The sequence below is a fragment of the Jaculus jaculus genome, chromosome 4 (genome assembly GCF_020740685.1).
Source record: "Jaculus jaculus isolate mJacJac1 chromosome 4, mJacJac1.mat.Y.cur, whole genome shotgun sequence".
In the NCBI taxonomy this organism is placed as follows: Eukaryota; Metazoa; Chordata; class Mammalia; order Rodentia; family Dipodidae; genus Jaculus; species Jaculus jaculus.
In genome coordinates, this window is record NC_059105.1 from 39,755,707 (window position 1) to 39,773,237 (window position 17,531).

Here is a 17,531-nt window from a genome sequence, read left to right on the forward strand (position 1 = left end):
GGGCAGGGCAGCCGGACTAAGTCTCCGATGGCAGGGCGGGGCGGGACGGAGCTTGTCAGAGCCCGCAGTCCACCCACTGGCTAGAAAGTTCTGGAAGTTCAGCTGCTTGGACAAACTCTGCCCTGATGATTGTTATTAGCGCGTGTGGACGGCGCGGGCGCGCGGGGCGGACCGAAATTGTTTGCCATAGATGGAATTGCGTCCCTGGCCTTGCCCGGTTGGGTCGCGGAGCGTGGGTGCCATCCTCTCTTGGCTCTTAGATGCTGTGGTACCCAAGATTTTATCAAGCCACTTTCCAGCTAGGCTCCCTCCCCTCCCCTCCACCACGGCAGCTCATTTCTGCTTTCGTTTTCTGTGCTGGGCATGGTACCCAGAGCATCACTCGGTCACTCGCTACATGCCCAGGAGTTCCATACTCTTAAAGCAAATTAAGTTCCTCTATTACTGCAAGTCTGCGGGAAAGAAGCTTAAGGACAACGAATGGCTTTACGACGTTATTTTTCAGCTCTAGAGAGCATTATCCAGAGTTGGGAATTTAGCTCCCTGGAAGAGCGCATGTCTGACTAAACAAGCCTAAGACTCTTGAGTGTGGTCTAAAAACCAGAAATCATTATTCGTAAGTCTAGTTTTTAAATCAAGAGCCCCCCCCCATAGAATTTTTCAAAAAAAAACAAAAAACAAAACGTGGTTTATCACTCTGATTTATCACTCTTGACAATTTAGCCAGTAATTAAGTACAGGCTGTCTCTGGCAACTATCAAGAGATGTAAAACTTCATGGAAACTTTTTTTTTTTAACTTGGAAAATACTTATCTATACTCAAAAGTATAAAGCTGAAAATCACTCAGAAATTGCCACTTTACCCTCACATTTTTTTGGAATCTACATTATAAAAACTTTCAAAACCTCAAAAGAGAGCAAACTACCCTTCAGACTTTTCTCTTAATACACTTTCCTGTATCATTTCATTTATGTGAACAGAAATTTGTATTGTGAAATTTTCCAAAAATTTTTACCTGAAAGAGAAGAGCATCTCCCTACTCAAAGGAGCTTTAGCAGTTTAACACTCCCTTTCTTTTCCGAAATTCTCAGACATTAGTTTACCCTAAATCCTTCAGTAGACATCAAGCGGTGGTACACATATGCATTTTCTTAGTCACATTACTTTTTCCCAGGGTCCAAAGAAGGCTTTTTACGATTAACCTTTGTGAATCTAGAAGGATCCTCACCTCCCATTTTTGTTTCGCTTTTCTAAAATATTTTCTATCATTATTTATTCATTAGATACAGAGGGACAGAGAGAAGGGAGGGAGGGAGAGAAGGGAGCGCCAGGGCTTCTAGCCACTGCAAATGAACTCCAAATGCATGTGCCACGATGTGTATCTGGCTAACGTGGGACCTGGAGAATCAAACCTGGGTCCTTAGGCTTCACAGGCAAGCGCCTTAACCGCTAAGCCATCTCTCCAGCCCCATCGTTTCCTTTTTTAACCTATTGGTTGACCGACAGTAATTGTACACATTTGTGGAGTGTAATGTCATGTTTTCACTCCTACATACATTGTGTAATAATCAAAACAGAGTAATGAACATACCTATCCCCTTGTAATTTTACCATTTCCTTATGATGAGTACATTCAAAAAGCTCCTTCCAGCTGCTTCGAGATATACAATGTTAAATGGATTCACCCTACTGTGGAATAGATTGTACCTGTTGGCCAGCCCCTCCCATCCCCTATCTTCTACTTTTCTGTTTCCAGCGTTTTGGCTCCCAACTGGAGAAAGGAGCATATGGCCCGGGCGGGTGTGCCTTTCAATGCTATTCCATGATTGCAGCTAGCTCCCGTTTCCTGCCTGATGCAAGGGGAATAATTTTCCCTGCCACATATTCCCACTGCCATGCTGTTGTGCACAAACGGACGAGGCCACAGAAGACACGGACTGAGCCGCTGAAACTCTGAGCCAAGCAAATTTTTCCTACCTTTAAGCATTCTGTCAAGTATTTTGTTCTCAGTGATGCAAATGAAGCCAACACATTATCTAAGGAATGATGGGGACCGACATAGAGGGCGAAAGTTGGTATTCAAAGATTCTCAAACCAGGCCATGGTGATACCTGCACACCTTTAATCCTAGCACTTAGGAGGCAGAGGTAGGAGGATCGCTGTGAGTTTGAGGCCAGCCTGAGACTATGTAGTGAATATGTGGTCGGCCTGGGCTAGAGGGAGATCCAACCAGGAAGCAGCACTGACCACCACCCAGCACCCACCACCCCTCCTGCCTTCCTAAAGTGCTAAAGATGGAGGTTGGGTACCCCATCTTCTCAAAGGTTAGGCCTTTGAACAAACTGACTTCCCTTCTGATTCCTGGTTTTTTTTTTTTTAACAATTTTTTTTTTATTTATTTGAGAGCAACAGACACAGAGAGAAAGACAGATAGAGGGAGAGGATGGGCGTGCCAGGGCTTCCAGCCTCTGCAAACGAACTTCAGATGCGTGCGCCCCCTTGTGCATCTGGCTAACGTGGGACCTGGGGAACCGAGCCTAGAACCGGGGTCCTTAGGCTTCATAGGCAAGCGCTTAACGGCTAAGCCATCTCTCCAGCCCCTGATTCCTGTTTTTTAATAGTGGCTTTGAGCAACCAGTAGAACTGAACTGTCATTAATGACAGAATGGGGGGGGGGGTGTAACCCAAGATAGCTTGAGTTGCAAGAAATTTGTCCGGAAAAGAATGACTATAAATACTAGTTTAGTAATTAGTATGGAAACCAACATTCAAACAATAATCAGAAGAGAGAACAAAAAGAAAAAAACCTTCATCTATACTACTGCTTAAAAGATCAAAATAGCTAAGAATAAAATTACTGAAAAAAAATCTATGAGGAAGACATTAAAATTTCCTACTCTACAATTTACTGAGTATGGTATTGGGTATAAAATGCCATACTGGTGACAAGACAGGAAAAAATAATCATAAAAAAATTTAAGCACCATGGAAATGGAGATAATATGTGTGCGTTTGTCTCTGTGTGCATGCAGTTCAAATCAGTAATGGATAATATGGACTTTTTACATTAATGGGAGTCATTTAGGAAATGGTAAAAATTACATGCACACTTCATGTTATAATAATAGAACAAATTCCACATAGATGAGAAATTTTGATGTAAGGAAAATTTAAACCATGGGTGCTTCATAACCTGGGAAAAGAAACTGTTTTCTTGCTGTGACTGAATTCTGCCAATAGTAAAAGAAAAAGTTTTATATAAGCCTGATTATGTAAAATATGAAGTATAATTTTCATGGGAAAGGAAAAAGGGAAATCTCATAAAAAGGAAAAAAGACAGAAATAAACAACAGGAACAAAAAATACAATCCCAGGAATACTAATTCCAGGAGGTCCAGCTTTAAAATACTTCAGGAAATTGATCAAAGATTATCAAGGTACCAAGCTCTTAACCACAGCATAAAATGTTATTCAAAAAGCCCCCAGCATTTATTCAAGTGATTTTGTTAGGTGGTTGGTCTATTTTAGCAGAAATGTCAGCCTATTCCCCAGCAGTAGTCTCTTAAAACTTTAGTCCTAGCTAGGATGATAGCCTATAAAAGTACAGAAGTGTTTGCTGAGGTGTACACTACTGGTTCATCCCTTCATTGACCACAGGTTGTCCAAGAAAGCTTTTATGTCTATGCTGGATAAAGCTGGACCGATTGTGTGACTATCAACTGTGTGTTGACTTCATATGAGTAGGATTTATTATTTTGTCACTTTTACTTGAGAGAGAGGGAGATTAGGCAAGCCAGGGCCTTTAGCACAGTAAATGAACTCTGGACACAAGCACCACCTTGGGCATCTGTCTTACATGGGTCCTGGGGAACTAACTTGGGTTCTTTGGCTTCACAGGCAAATTTCTTAACCACTAAGCCATCTTGCCAGCCCCCTTTCTTCTTAAGCTTATTCCCTCCCCCACTTTGGGATGTTTCATTTACCATAGGCTGGCTTTAACTTGCTTTGTATCAAAGATGACCTTGACTTTGTACTTCTGATCCTCCTGCTTCTACTACCTCCTGAGTGCTGAGATTACAGGCGTGTATCACTACACGGGGTTTGATGTGGCACTGGAGAAAAAACCCAGGGCTTGTTGCATGCTAAGCTAGCCCTCCCCTGATTCATCCCCAGCCCCAGGGCTTTATTTTTTACTACTGGACCACTTTGTAATCTTTAAAATAAAATTATAAAAACCAAATTCAGAAGTGCTTAAAAAGCTATTCTCAGGCTGGAGAGATAGCTTAGTGGTTAAAGTGCTTGCTGACAAAGCCAAAGGTCCCAGGTTCAACTACCCAGGACCCACATAAGCCAGAGGCACAAGGTGACACATGCATCTGGAGTTCATTTGTAGAGGCTGGAGGCCCTGGCGTACCCATTCTCTTTCTCTCTGCCTCTTTCTCTCTCTAAAATAAATTCATAAAAAATAAAAGATTTTTTTTTTTTTAAAGCTATTCTCCCAAGCCATCAAATTATAAACCACAGAGGCACAGAAGTTAGCTCCTAACCAGTATTTCTGAAAACAGAACAATGATGACAGAAAACTCATACTGGCTGGGGTATGTGGTAACTTTCAAACACACTTAGATGTTAATGTATATTGAATAGTTCCAGTAAACAAAACAAGATAGCCTGACATACAAGATGACCAATGCAAAAGTATGCATTATTATTTTATTTTATTAAAAGGCTAATAATAATTGAATAAGGGTATTAGGTAGAAACAAATTAACAAGGAAATAAATTATAGGATGACCAATATGCTTTCAAAAGTTTAATATTTGCAATATAGTTATTTATGCACACATATCTCAGAAGAAGAATGGAAAAAACAGGTCCATGAACAGCCAAAAAAGGAAAACAAAACAAAACAACTTGGTCCTCAAATGGTTCATCTTCTGGTCTGTCTTCATTTTTACTCTGATTCATACTTTTGAAAACTTGGAGAAAATAGAATCCAGGTATCTACCTCATCTTCTCATTTTCCTGCAAAAGGTGGGGAAAAAAAGGAAGGTTAACAATAATTCCAAACTAATGCTTTTGCTGGGGATAGAGAAGAAAAGTATTGCCAGCAGCTGTTTCCTTAAACCGCATACTTTGCCATGTACTTTGAACTGGACAGCCTCTGCTTTCCTTTGTAGTTCTGACCACCAACCACCTATGGTCTGAAGGTGCTTTTCTGTGCCTCAATATTTTCATGTAACACCTTACTCATTCTGAAGTCTGTCTTTTATAGAAATATTGAACATGCTCACTTTATATTCTACTTGATACTGCTATTAGTTGTTTCTGCTGGAATCTGTTCCCTAGTGTGTGTGACATGTTGTTTTTTGTTTGCTTTATTTTACTGTAATCCAGCTGTTAATTTCCCTTGGAACTTCAGCTTTGGAAGATGTGTTGAGGTCTGCAGTGAAGGAGGACTCTGAAAAAATATTTGCTTCTTAAAGACAATGTGAACTAAATTCAAGGACTACTTAAGACCCAATCCTTGACTTGAAGTCTCCTGTGCTTTCCAGGCATCATGAGATCTGCATGAGGGATTGATTTTTGGTATGAATTCTCAGAATATTCACTCCTAAGTCCCAGATAAGATTTATTACCCAGAGCTGACAACGCCACTGAGAAGTTATTTTTACTTTGCTAGTCTACTGAGAGAATAGCTCAACTTTATTGGAAGCGATCTACTAGTAGACTCTTCATTTTAACTAAGCCCAGGATTTCTTTTCTGTCCCTGGCCTCATAAGAAGAGTATGAATCCAATGCCCCCGTTCACCGAGACAATTGCATTCATACAAAAGGTAGTTTGAGGCTCCACTTACCTCTCTTGGTTTCTGCTTTTATTTCTAATAGATACATTCAAGTTATTTTGTTAATATTTTACAGGTAATATTATTTTGTCAGCAAAAGGGCTGATCTACCTAGTAGCTTGTGCTCTGGGAAGTGGCAAAGTTTTGATATGCTGAACAGTTGGCAAAAGAGACAAACACTACCCTAAATTAACCAAAGAGAAAAAGCAGGCTGGCCAGATGGCTCCATGGGGTGGGTGTGCTAATGCATAAGCATGAGGACCTGGCCTCTGTGACCAGCATTCACATACAAAGCTGGGCATGTAACCTCAGTGCTGAGAGAGGTGGAGACAATAGAACTGCTGGGCTCACTGGCCAGCCAGTCTGACCAAAAAACAGCAAGAGCACCAGATTCAGTGAGAGACTCCATCTCAAGGAAGGAAACAGGCAGAAGAGGACAGCAGATGCTCTCCTCTGGCCTCCCTACACACAAGGCGCATGCGTCTGCACACATGGGTATGTAACACAAACACACACACACAAAGAGAGCAAAAGCACAACTTTAAAAACTGAAGAGTTAGGTGATCAACGAAGGAAAACAAATTTTTTTATAGGGCTGGAGAGATGGCTTAGCGGTTAAGCGCTTGCCTGTGAAGCCTAAGGACCCCGGTTCAAGGCTCGGTTCCCCAGGTCTCACGTTAGCCAGATGCACAAGGGGGCGCATGCGTCTGCACACATGGGTATATAACACAAACACACACACACACAAAGAAAGCAAAAGCACAAGAGATACTTTTGCCTATTTATATAAATGATTTCCTTTTTTGTTCATTTTTATTTATTTATTTATTTGAGAGCGACAGACACAGGGAGAAAGACAGATAGAGGGAGAGAGAGAGAATGGGCGCGCCAGGGCTTCCAGCCACTGCAAACGAACTCCAGACGCATGCGCCCCCTTGTGCATCTGGCTAACGTGAGACCTGGGGAACTGAGCCTTGAACCGGGGTCCTTAGGCTTCACAGGCAAGCGCTTAACCGCTAAGCCATCTCTCCAGCCCTATATAAATAATTTCTTAATGGAAATACAAATGACTGAAATTGACCCCCATCTGATTAAAAAAACTTATGTAGACGATGTACACCATTTTTCTTTCCTCCCCCACCCATAAGGCCTCACTCTAGCCCAGGCTGAAGTGGAAGTCACTCTGTAGTCTCAGGTTGGCTTGGAACTTACAATGATCCTCCTATATCTGCCTCCTGGGTGCTGAGATTCAAGGCCATGTGTCACCATGCCTGGATTTTTAAATTTTTTATTTATTTATTTGTGTGTATGGGTACATGTGCCACAGCGTAAGTGTGGTGGTCAGAGGACAATTCAAGGTGCGTAAATTCCACCTTCTTGGAGACAGAGGGTTGTCCTGACAACTGCCAGACTACAAAGTGTCTGATTAGCTGACCTCAAATTCTCCTGGCTCTGTCTCTTGGTAAGAGCAGTTTGCATCCAGCTTTAGTGGGTACTGGGGAATTTAACCTGGCAGGCCTTGCAAGCTGCTGAGCCACCCCCAGTCCCAACAGAACATTTTTCATAAAGGAAATAAGATATTAGGGAATTATTCTATAAACATAAACAAAACCCAACCCTCTCCAATCCTTCACATCCATACAATATTAGGCAGGGATTTTAACAAGAATTTTTAGGGCTGGAGAGATGGCTTAGCAGTTAAGCACTTGCCTGTGCGCACCCGTCTGGAGTTTGTTTGCAGTGGCTGGAGGCCCTGGTGTGCCCATTCTCTCTTATCTCTCTCTCTCTCTATCTGCCTCTTTCTCTCTCTCTCTCACTCTCAAATATATAAATAAAAATGAACAAAATATATTTTTAAAAAAAGAGTGCACCACCATGCATGGTTGTGTCAACTTTAAAAAAAAAGAATTTTTAGACTACATAGTTCTAACACACTGCAGATTATTTCAAAAACTACAACTGAAGAACTTCCTGATTCTTTTAATGAAGAAAGTATAATACCACAGCTGTGATAGATAAAAACAAATCAAAGAAGAAAAACTATAGACCTGTATTAGCTATAAACAGACATAGAAATTAAAATTCTAAACAAAATGTTTTAAAAAACATAAATCAACAAGACATTATTAAAAAACATATACCGGGCTGGAGGGGTGGCTTAGCAGTTAAGACATTTGCCTGCAAAGCCAAAGGACCCAAATTCTATTCCCCAGGACCCAAGTTAGCCAGATGCACAAGGGGCACACGCATCTGGAGTTCGTTTGCAGTGGCTGGAAGCCCTGGCGTGCCCATTTTCTCTCTCCCTCCCTCTTTCTCTGTCAAACAAACAAACAAATAAATAAATAAAAGAATGGTTCAAGGTGAGCCAGGCATGGTGGCACATGCTTTAAAAATACACACACACACACACAACAAGCGAGGCGTAGTGGTGCACGCCTTTAATCCCAGCACTTGGGAAGCAGAGGTAGGAGGATCGCCATGTGTTTGAGGCCACCCTGAGACTACATAGTTAATTCCAGTTCAGCCTGGGCCAGAGTGAGACCCTACCTTGAATAAACGAAGGAAAGAAAGAAAGAAAAGAAAAGAAGGAAGGAAGCAAGGAAGAAAGAAAGAACATATACCATGACCAAGCAGAATTTAGACTAGAAATACAAGGTAAACTCAACATAAGAAAAGTTTTCCCATTATGGATCAAAATTATTGAAGGGTAAGCCAATAATTGACCAATTTAACTATATAAAACTAAAAACTTTACATGACTTAACCAGTCAAAAGACAACTGATATATGAAAAACAGATTGGCAACATATACCACAAAGGCTAATTATCCCTAATGGCTGAAAGCTATTTCCTCTTAATTCCTCTGAGAATGGAAGCTCCTAACACTCAGTAAATAAATGAAATGTTCACAAAGTCATCCCCCAAAGTTATATAAGCAGTAACCGTTGCGGGGGAGAAGAGACCAGTGGTCTGAGCTGACTGCAAGTTGTTCAGGGAGCTCTAGGATGGCTCTTTGATAAAGAAGCTGCCTTAGGGCTGGAGAGATGGCTTAGCAGTTAAGCGCTTGCCAGTGAAGCCTAAGGACCCCGGTTCGAGCCTTGATTCCCCACAACCCATGTTAGCCAGATGCACAAGGGGGCGCAGGCATCTGGAGTTCGTTTGCAGTGGCTGGAGGCCCTGGCGCGCCCATTCTCTCTCTCTCTCTCTCTCTCTCTCTCTCTCTGTGTGTCACTTTCAAATAAATAAAAATAAAAAAATTTAAGCTGTTTTGGAGTTGCATGTGCCCTTTTCGTCAATTCTACACCTATGTTCCTGTAAGTAACCACAATAAACTCCCTGGTTCACCAAGCTGAACCCAGCTAAGGAGTGGTTATAACTGCAGCATGACCACCTTTCCCCATGCAGTATGGGAAGATGTGCTTCCCTGCCCTGGTGCTGGTTGCATGCTCCCCGCAGTGGGTGGTGAGAGCAAACAGAAGCCAAGCCACCTAAGAGTAGCATATCCCTGGGGAGAATCCCGCACTGTTTGTCTTCTATGAGGCACATACGCTGCCTTCCTACAGAGATGCTCTCAAAATGGCTGATGGACTCAAGACTATATTGCTACCCCTGAAAGCAAGTGCACACAGGATGGGATTATGAACAGGTTGTGGCGTCAATTGCACGGGATTTGATGTGGGTGATGAGACATCCAATGGAGGCTGAGCTCTTTCTAGAAAGAACTTGCTGAAGTACAGGAAGAATTACAATGGGAAAAAGTTACTGTGCGTTCTATCCACTGCATTAACTTCTGATTTGGCAGGAACTGTGGAAAGAAAGGGAGGACGAGAAAGAGGTCTTAGCCTTGCATTTTCATGCAGCTGCCAGGGTGTAAAGGAATGACTGTGCCAAAAAGCCCTTCTCGGGATTAGAAATTTGGAAACCATTGGAAGAATCAAATAAGGGGAAGAGAACATGCAGATGTGACAGACAATACCTCTCAGGTCTGACTTTCAATACAGAAGACTGGGAAATCCCATGATTCCGCATGCAGATGAGGGCTTTAATAATGGCCCAGTATTTGAAAAAAAAATGACATTAATTGAATATTCAGCATGTGCATTACTTGAATTGAGAAACACTTTCAATCAAGAGCTTGAAAGAGCCCCTTACAGGATACATGGAGATAGAATTAGTTTGAGGGCCATGGGAGCACAGAAACTGAGTCATATAAACTACCCATCTGTCCTTGAGATAAAGGCAGCATACCCTAAGGTAAGATGGAATAGTATCCCCCATACATATCATTGCACCCTACAATGATCTTTTAACAAAACTGATACAAGATGAGATTATTTTATACTGCAATTGTTTAGTATCCTCTTAGCTGCCCAGTATACACTATTATTTAGAGTAGATAGCAATGGGCCTTCAGAATGCCAGCCCACCCTCTGTAAAAAGTTTCCAATATATAATGCCAGCCCTTGGGTCTGCTACAGATTTGGAAAACCACCTGGAATAGGAAAAAAAAAAAAAAAAAAAAGACAGTTGAAGCGTTTGAACAAAGGTACCATGCATGAGTGGGAAAAGGGCACTCCCAGGAGCCAGGGTTTGGCTAGTTCTCCATGAGTTGAGGACCAAAGAGGCCCTTGAGGGTACATAAACCATAAGGCTATTGCCAGTACTCTTGGCTATATGCTAGAACTAGATAGTAAGACCCTATTGCTGAAGGCACTGCAGGTTTTGGTTGCAAGGCCTGGAGAAATCAGACTGCAACAAAGCTAGATGCTACCTCTCTGCTGGCAGCTTTCATGGTGCTATGCAGGCTACTGGGGAGAAGGGGAACTGGCAATTCTGTTCAGTTCTGAAACCTGAGTGCTGCAGTAGCAATATGTGAAGCCAGATGTGTCTGCTAGTGCAGTAGTGGTACAACTGTTATAAGTGCAACCAACTGCTTGCATTTAAGATCTAGTCAATGGGAGGAAGATTATATCTGGTACTGTAAGCAGGGAAAAAGCCTATGTCAAGGGCAGTCATAGGCCCTAGTGGAGAAGCAATTGCTATTCTTTTGTTAAGTGAATATGATTTGTCTTCAAATTGCCTTTTAAACATGTGTGTTTATAGCCACATATTGCTGGAGATATCAGCTGGTCATAAAGGAACACTTTCTTTTTCAGTAAACTGCAGAAATCTATAGCAGGCCAAGCTCCTGAAAATCAGAAACTGTTGCTGTGTCCTAGTATGAAGTCTGGTCAAATAAACAGAAGCTAATCTGAAAGGACTTCTAATACCAAAGTTCAAGAATGCTGAATAATGAAATAAAGATTGACAATATTGGCTTTTTATGTAGAGAACAAAATAGATAGTTATCAATTCGTGCTAATATAATAAATAAGGAAGCATGGACAGTATATCTTTACAAAAGAATTTCAAATAAAGTAGAAGGAAAACAATAAGAGATTCAGGAGTAGTTAAACATCACAATAGTACTCATTGCAAGCAAGATCTAAAAATGAATGCTAAAATTAATAAAATGAACATTTGAGTCACAAGCTATACAGATTCAAGTAACTTCCTAAATCCTTTATGAAGGAAAAGATAAAAATTTTACAGTGCAAAAAAGGCCCAGCAGCCATCATAGTAGCCAAGTGCTCTGTACTATTTTTATATCATTTCACTATGCATAAAATTAGTTCAATATAAAAAGTTTATTTCAAAACTCATCAAAAAGACAAATAATCCAACTGAGTGTCAAAGACTAGTAGATATTTTCCCAAAGAAGGTATATACGTGGTCAATAACCACATGAAAAGATATTCAACACTGTTATCATCAGAAAAATGTAAAGCAGTACCTCAAGAGACCTGGCACGTCCATTACGTTAGTAAAAAAGTCAAGCAAGGGCTGGGGAAGTGGCTCAATAGATAAAGCACTTGCTGTTCAAGCCTGAGTTCAATCCTTCCTAGACCCTATGTAAAAAGCCAGAAGCTATGACAGGCTTCTAAAATCCCAGCACACTGATAGTGAGACGGATGGCAAAGAGCATCAGGGCGAGATGCAGAGAGAGAAAGAGAAAGGAAAAAAAAAAAAAAAGAAAAAAAAAAACCTGGCTGAAAGGAAATAGAATAACGAGGACAAACAACGGGAAAGATGTCCTCCGATCTCCACATGTATGTATGCCTGTGGCACACCTCCACCCACACTCTCACACACATGAAAATGCCATACATGCCCATGAACACATATACATGTCAAACGTACCAAGCATTTGGTTCTAATTCCCCAGAAACTGCTTTGGAAAATAGTGAATATGGTGGTTTGAATCAGATGTCCCCCATAAGTTCATGTGTTCTGAATGCTTAGCCCTCCCTTGAGATAGGGTTCTCCTTTGTTGTTCATGCTCCTGGTTCCACCACCTATTGCCAGAGGACTTCAGGTGCATGTACCACTTTAGTCTGGCTTTATGTAGGTGCTGGGAAATTGAACTCATGCCAACAGGCTTGCAAACAAGTGCCTTTAACTGCTGAGCTGTGTCCTTAGCCCCTGAAATTCTAAACTTTCAGAGACACAAATAAAAGTGTTTGAGAAATGAAATCACTTCGTATAAGGAATTTGCTTTAAAAATACAATTAAACGAAGCAAGTATGACAAAATATTGATAATTATGGAACCTGAAGGATGGATAAAGTCAAGAAGGGCTGTTTTTTTTTTTTTTGGTGGTTGTTGTTATTGTTTTGTTTGGTTTTTGTTTCTTTGGCTTTTTTGACATTTTCTAGGGAATAAGATAGGAAATAAGCCAGATGTAGTGGAACACACCTTTAATCCCAGACTCGGGAGACAGAGGCAGGAGGATCATTGTGAATTCGAGGCCACCTTGAGACTACATAGTGAATTCTAGGTCAGCCTAAGCTAGAGAGAGATCCTACCTTGAAAAACCAAAAAGATAGAAAATAAATAAATGTGGGTAATAGGTATGAAACAATAAATAAATTGTTAAAAATTTAATTACCAATCATGGAAAATGTTAATAAAAATTAAAAAAAAAAATTTAATTACCAAGTTGTAGCTTAAAAATGACAGTAGAAGCCGGGTATAGTGGCACATGCCTTTATCCCAGCACTCGGGAGGCAGAGGTAGGAGGATTGCTGTGAGTTCAAGGCCACTCTGAGACTACATAGTGAATGCCAGGTCAGCCTGGGCTAGAGTGAGACCCTACCTCAAAAAAACAAAAAAGAAAAAGAAGAACGGGAACTAAACAAAACTAAAACCAATTTAAATCCAGACCAAAAAGAAAAAGAAAGAAAATGCCTATTTCAAGAACACACATTTCTTCATTTCTACAAGATCATACTGTGGGTGTCACATGTCAACAATGTGTATGTGAGTGTTCAAATATCAACTCAGGCAGGAATGTTCAAAAAAGCAGCTATTTGATAACAGCATATTGAAATTACTGAAATACTTGCCTTGCAAGACTTGGCTCTTTTAAATTGACAGGCGCACACTTTCTTTTTCTTCTTCCCAGCTCTGGAGGTGGGTCTTCTAACTCAGTGTCAAACTTAGCAGTGTTACTTGAAACAAAAGTGGTATCTGTCAAGTCCTTGAACATTCTACTACCTGAAAAGAAAAATTTCAAAATATTTGTAAAATAGAGATATGGAAATAAACAAGGGATTTTGTGGTTTGTGAATGACTTAACTTATAATTCAGTTGTGGAGAGGAAAAGAACATAAAATTTAAGACAAATCATTCAAGAAGTCTGCATCATTTTACTCTGAAATCACTTATAGGATAACAAAAGCTCTTCATGGCTCAATTCCATTCACAGAACCATAGCAATGATTGCATGCACACAGCACTGGTCACTTACTCTGTGAAAGGCACAATGAGGAAAAAAATGGAAAGATGGTCCCCAGTCCTGACCCTTGTACTCCTTTTGCCCAGTATGCCTTCTGCCTGGATAAGCCACATCCATCACAATTCTAGTGTTCTATAGACATCTATTGAAATGTTGGTTCTATGTAGAAAAATTTTGGAATAGAAATTTCTAATCTTACAAAATGTTATAAATACTATTAATGACAAAGGATTATCATTAAGATCAGATGTTACAGGAAAACTGGGGAAAAAGCTAATGTTATACAAAGTAAGATTTCAAATATGGACTAAGGATTCATGTATTCAAGTCTATATGCATATGACAAATGTGTGACCACAGTTGTTCTTTATACTGTTTTCTTTGTTTCTGGTTTTCTATAAGTATTATTTTAATAAAAAGAGGAAAATTAAAAGTAAATACTAATAGTAAGTCTTACTAAACAGCTTCTTTTAATCAAACTTTCTCACATATTGTTAGCATAATTTGTCTGCTCTTATTGATAGATTTAACACCATAGCATGTTTGTTACATCTGTCTGAGGATAGGAGTTGGTCTCAATGTTGCTTTGATCATAATAAATAAATGCTAATTGATGGACAATCCCACCACTCAAATGGTCTTGATATGTATGGTCGTTGATAGGATAAAAATAGTGCAATTTCTTCTTCATGCATTTAAAACACTCAATTTCCTTCAAATGCATGACAAAGGAAGTTATCTACTTAAAGCCATTAGATAACTTTGTGGTAAAGGCCTCATTAATGTTTGTTTTTTTAGGTTACAAATGTCCAAGATGCCCTATTACAAACTCAAAATACTGTAATTTCTTCATGCTGCTCCTATAGACCATAATATAAAGCTCTACACTTTTAAAATTCCAAAAACACTCATTTTAACAGAAAGCACATTGTTAGTTAAAGATACACAATTCTAAAGTGTGATCATTTTAGATGTTGACTTACCTATTTCTGAGATTTGTGTTCTCCGCTTGACTTTACGATTCCCCTCTTTTATCTTCTCATGCTCAACATCATTTACTTGAAAGATGGGTGAGCTCACTAGGGCAAATTTTTCTTCTATCATCCAGTTTTTATTAGAAGTAATACCCAAAGGTATTAAGCTCTCACATATACTGTCAAAGGAAGAATTTTGTATGTTAGGCGAACAGATCTGAGATAAAGGCTTAACCACCTTTGTGCAATGGTCTGGCTTCATTTTCACAATTTTATCATTCTCCAGATAGTTTTCCTTATCAGTTTGTCCAGAGTCAAGTGACTGTTTGTGAATGGTGTCAGGTATTAGCTCCGGAAGGGCAACTGAAGAGAGCTCAAAGAGGGTCTTCCTTGATTTTGATTTGGATGTCACTTTACTAACTTTTTTGGCTGGGCAGTTTCCTTCTTTTACCTCTTCCAAGCACAGGGCATCTCGTTTTGTATTCAAAGTTACAGTTTTTCGCTTCTGGTTCTTTGGGTGTTTAATGTTGTTTTCAGCATTAGAATCTGAATAATTAGTGACATGTTTTAAGCTGGATCCGAAGGAGATGGGCGCCTTTGAAGAATCTGGTAACTGAAAACTGGGTCTGTTTTTATCTTTTACCAAACTGTTCTTTGCTCTACTTGATGACCTTTGCCTTCGTTTTTTAACTAGTTTGTGAGGATCTGGAACTTGATCACGATTTTCATAATTATTCATTTCCATATAGTATCCACTGATAATGTCTTGGCATTCAAGTTTTTGTTTAGATTTGTTTATTTTAAAATCAGGATCATTTGTATAGTTTTGCCCATTCACAACATCGGTATCTTCATATATGTGGTTCATTTCAGAAATGATTTTTGTCATACTAGCTTTCGGCCTAAGCTTATTTAACTTTGATACGTCTGGTTGAGTAAGTTGCATACTAGTAACATGCTTTTGCAAATCCAAAACATTTTGGGCCTTCTGATCACATAAATCCCCATATTTGGTGGGAAGGTCAGCAGTTTGAAATTCATGTGCAGGTTTTTCTGACCAAGTTTCTCTATCTTCTCTGGTTAAAGAAAAGTTGTCTTCTTGTAGGTCATGTACGCCTCTATCATCATTCTCATATATCTGGTTGACTACCGAAATTATTTCTGTCTTTTGACGCACCTTTTGTCTAAGCTTTTGATCGATTTTTGAATCATTTTGACAATCATAAGCATGGGTTTTTATCCCACAAACAGTATGAGTCTTGTAATCACAGAGCTTTCCATTATCTTCGGTACAAAGAGCAGGAGTTTGAAAATCACTGGCATCGTTTAGGTTTCCAAGGATAACTTTATCATTTAGTAGGTAGAAAGAGTTGTCCTTTTCTGAGAAATGCATACTTTTGTCATTATTGAAATGATTTGCCTCAGATATTATTTCTGTCTTCCGATTTACTTTCTGCCTAAAGTTCTTACTGATTTTTGACTCATTTTGCTGAACAGGGTACGTGTCAGAGATCTGATTTTGCAAACCCAAGCCATTCTGGGTCCCACACTCACGTAAATTTCCATGCTCTGTTGTGAAAAGAACAGGTATTTGAAACTCCCTGGAAACTTCTGTGTCTCCAGAGACAGTCACTTTACTCTCTTGGGGTTGGTGAAAAATGTTACCCTTCTCTGATCCATGCACATTTTCATCATTGTCCTCATACATTTGGTTTGTTTTAGAAATTATTTTTGTCCTCCGACTTATTTTCTGCTTAAGCTTAGTTACTTTGGATGTATTTTGTAGAGCAGGCTGAGTAACAGTGGCATATTTTTTTAAATCCAGCATCTTCTGGGTCTCATGTAAATTCTCACTGTCTCTAGCAGAGAGATCAGCTGTTGGAAATTCATTTGGAACTTCTGGGTCTTCAGAAATAGTGTCTTTATCCTTAGGGTTTGAGAATAGGCTATCTTTTTCTAACTTATGAATCACAAATGTCTGTCTAGAAACTTTACTTTTATTATTACATGTTAGGGAATTCTGACACATATCAAATTGACTCTCTTGAAGGAATTGATCTGAAACTTGGGAGAAACAGTATGTTTCATCTTGCTCATTTGCTATATGTACTGGTTTACTTTTATTAAACTGTACATTTTGTTTGTCATCTTGATCAAAGCCATTCTGAAGGGTTATTTTCTTCAGTGTGTTGGCTTGAGTCAACTGTTCAGTATTGAAAATAAAATTTGGACCTTCTGAATCTCTTTTGTCATCTATGACAATGGGCCTTCCTTCTGGTCCATTTTCAGTCTTTTCCTTATTATCCTCATCTGAACTATTATTTTTACATTTTCTCTTTGCTCTTTCTCTCTTTTTTTCAGAGCTTGGATCTTTCACTTTCCTCAAAGTTTCCATTCCACAATTTGCCTTTTTCTTACTTCTATGTTTAATGCCTTTTGAAACCGCAATAATTTTGCTTGCATCGCTGGCAGTTAAATCCATGTCAGCAGGTTCATGCACAGTTTTTTGCAGCTGAAAGTTATCAGAACTCTGAACATCAATTATGTTCTCTGCATCAGGGTCATAGGCAGACATAGAAGGTAAGGCAGGAAAGCACTGCCCATCTCTGTGAAGGCTACCATTTTTTTCATTTGTACAAGCATTTATCTCATTATTCCAATTTAACCCTGAATTTGAAATCTGTTGGTGATTTAAATCTGTCACACTGGGAGTGTCTTCAGTAGGATTCTTTGACTCCCAAGAAGAGCCACGCTTCTTCCGTTCAGTCACATTGCTGAGAGATGGTGTCTCCCTTCTGGGGCTGGTAGAGAGGGTAATTTTCATTTCACTCACTAGAGAACTGGAACTTTGGTCTGTGTGGTGATGGCTTTCT

The 17,531-nt window shown here is 39.7% G+C and overlaps 1 protein-coding gene across 3 annotated transcripts in view; it reads right to left on the reverse strand.

The window, feature by feature from the left end:
- Nucleotides 1-4,803: 4,803 nt before the first annotated feature.
- The window catches only part of Sgo2 (shugoshin 2), a 36,423-nt gene continuing 23,695 nt past the window's right edge, over nucleotides 4,804-17,531 (reverse strand). For 2 of the 3 annotated variants that reach the window (XM_045148090.1, XM_004653729.2), the window contains exons 7-9: nucleotides 14,668-17,529; nucleotides 13,293-13,443; nucleotides 4,804-5,026 (exon numbers count right to left, since the gene is read on the reverse strand). In XM_045148090.1, the coding sequence (XP_045004025.1) occupies nucleotides 5,011-5,026; nucleotides 13,293-13,443; nucleotides 14,668-17,529 (3,029 nt within the window). In that variant the 3' untranslated portion in view covers nucleotides 4,804-5,010. Of the gene's footprint in view, nucleotides 5,027-13,292; nucleotides 13,444-14,663; nucleotides 17,530-17,531 lie in introns of all 3 variants that reach the window. The other variant, XM_045148089.1, reaches the window with a different exon arrangement.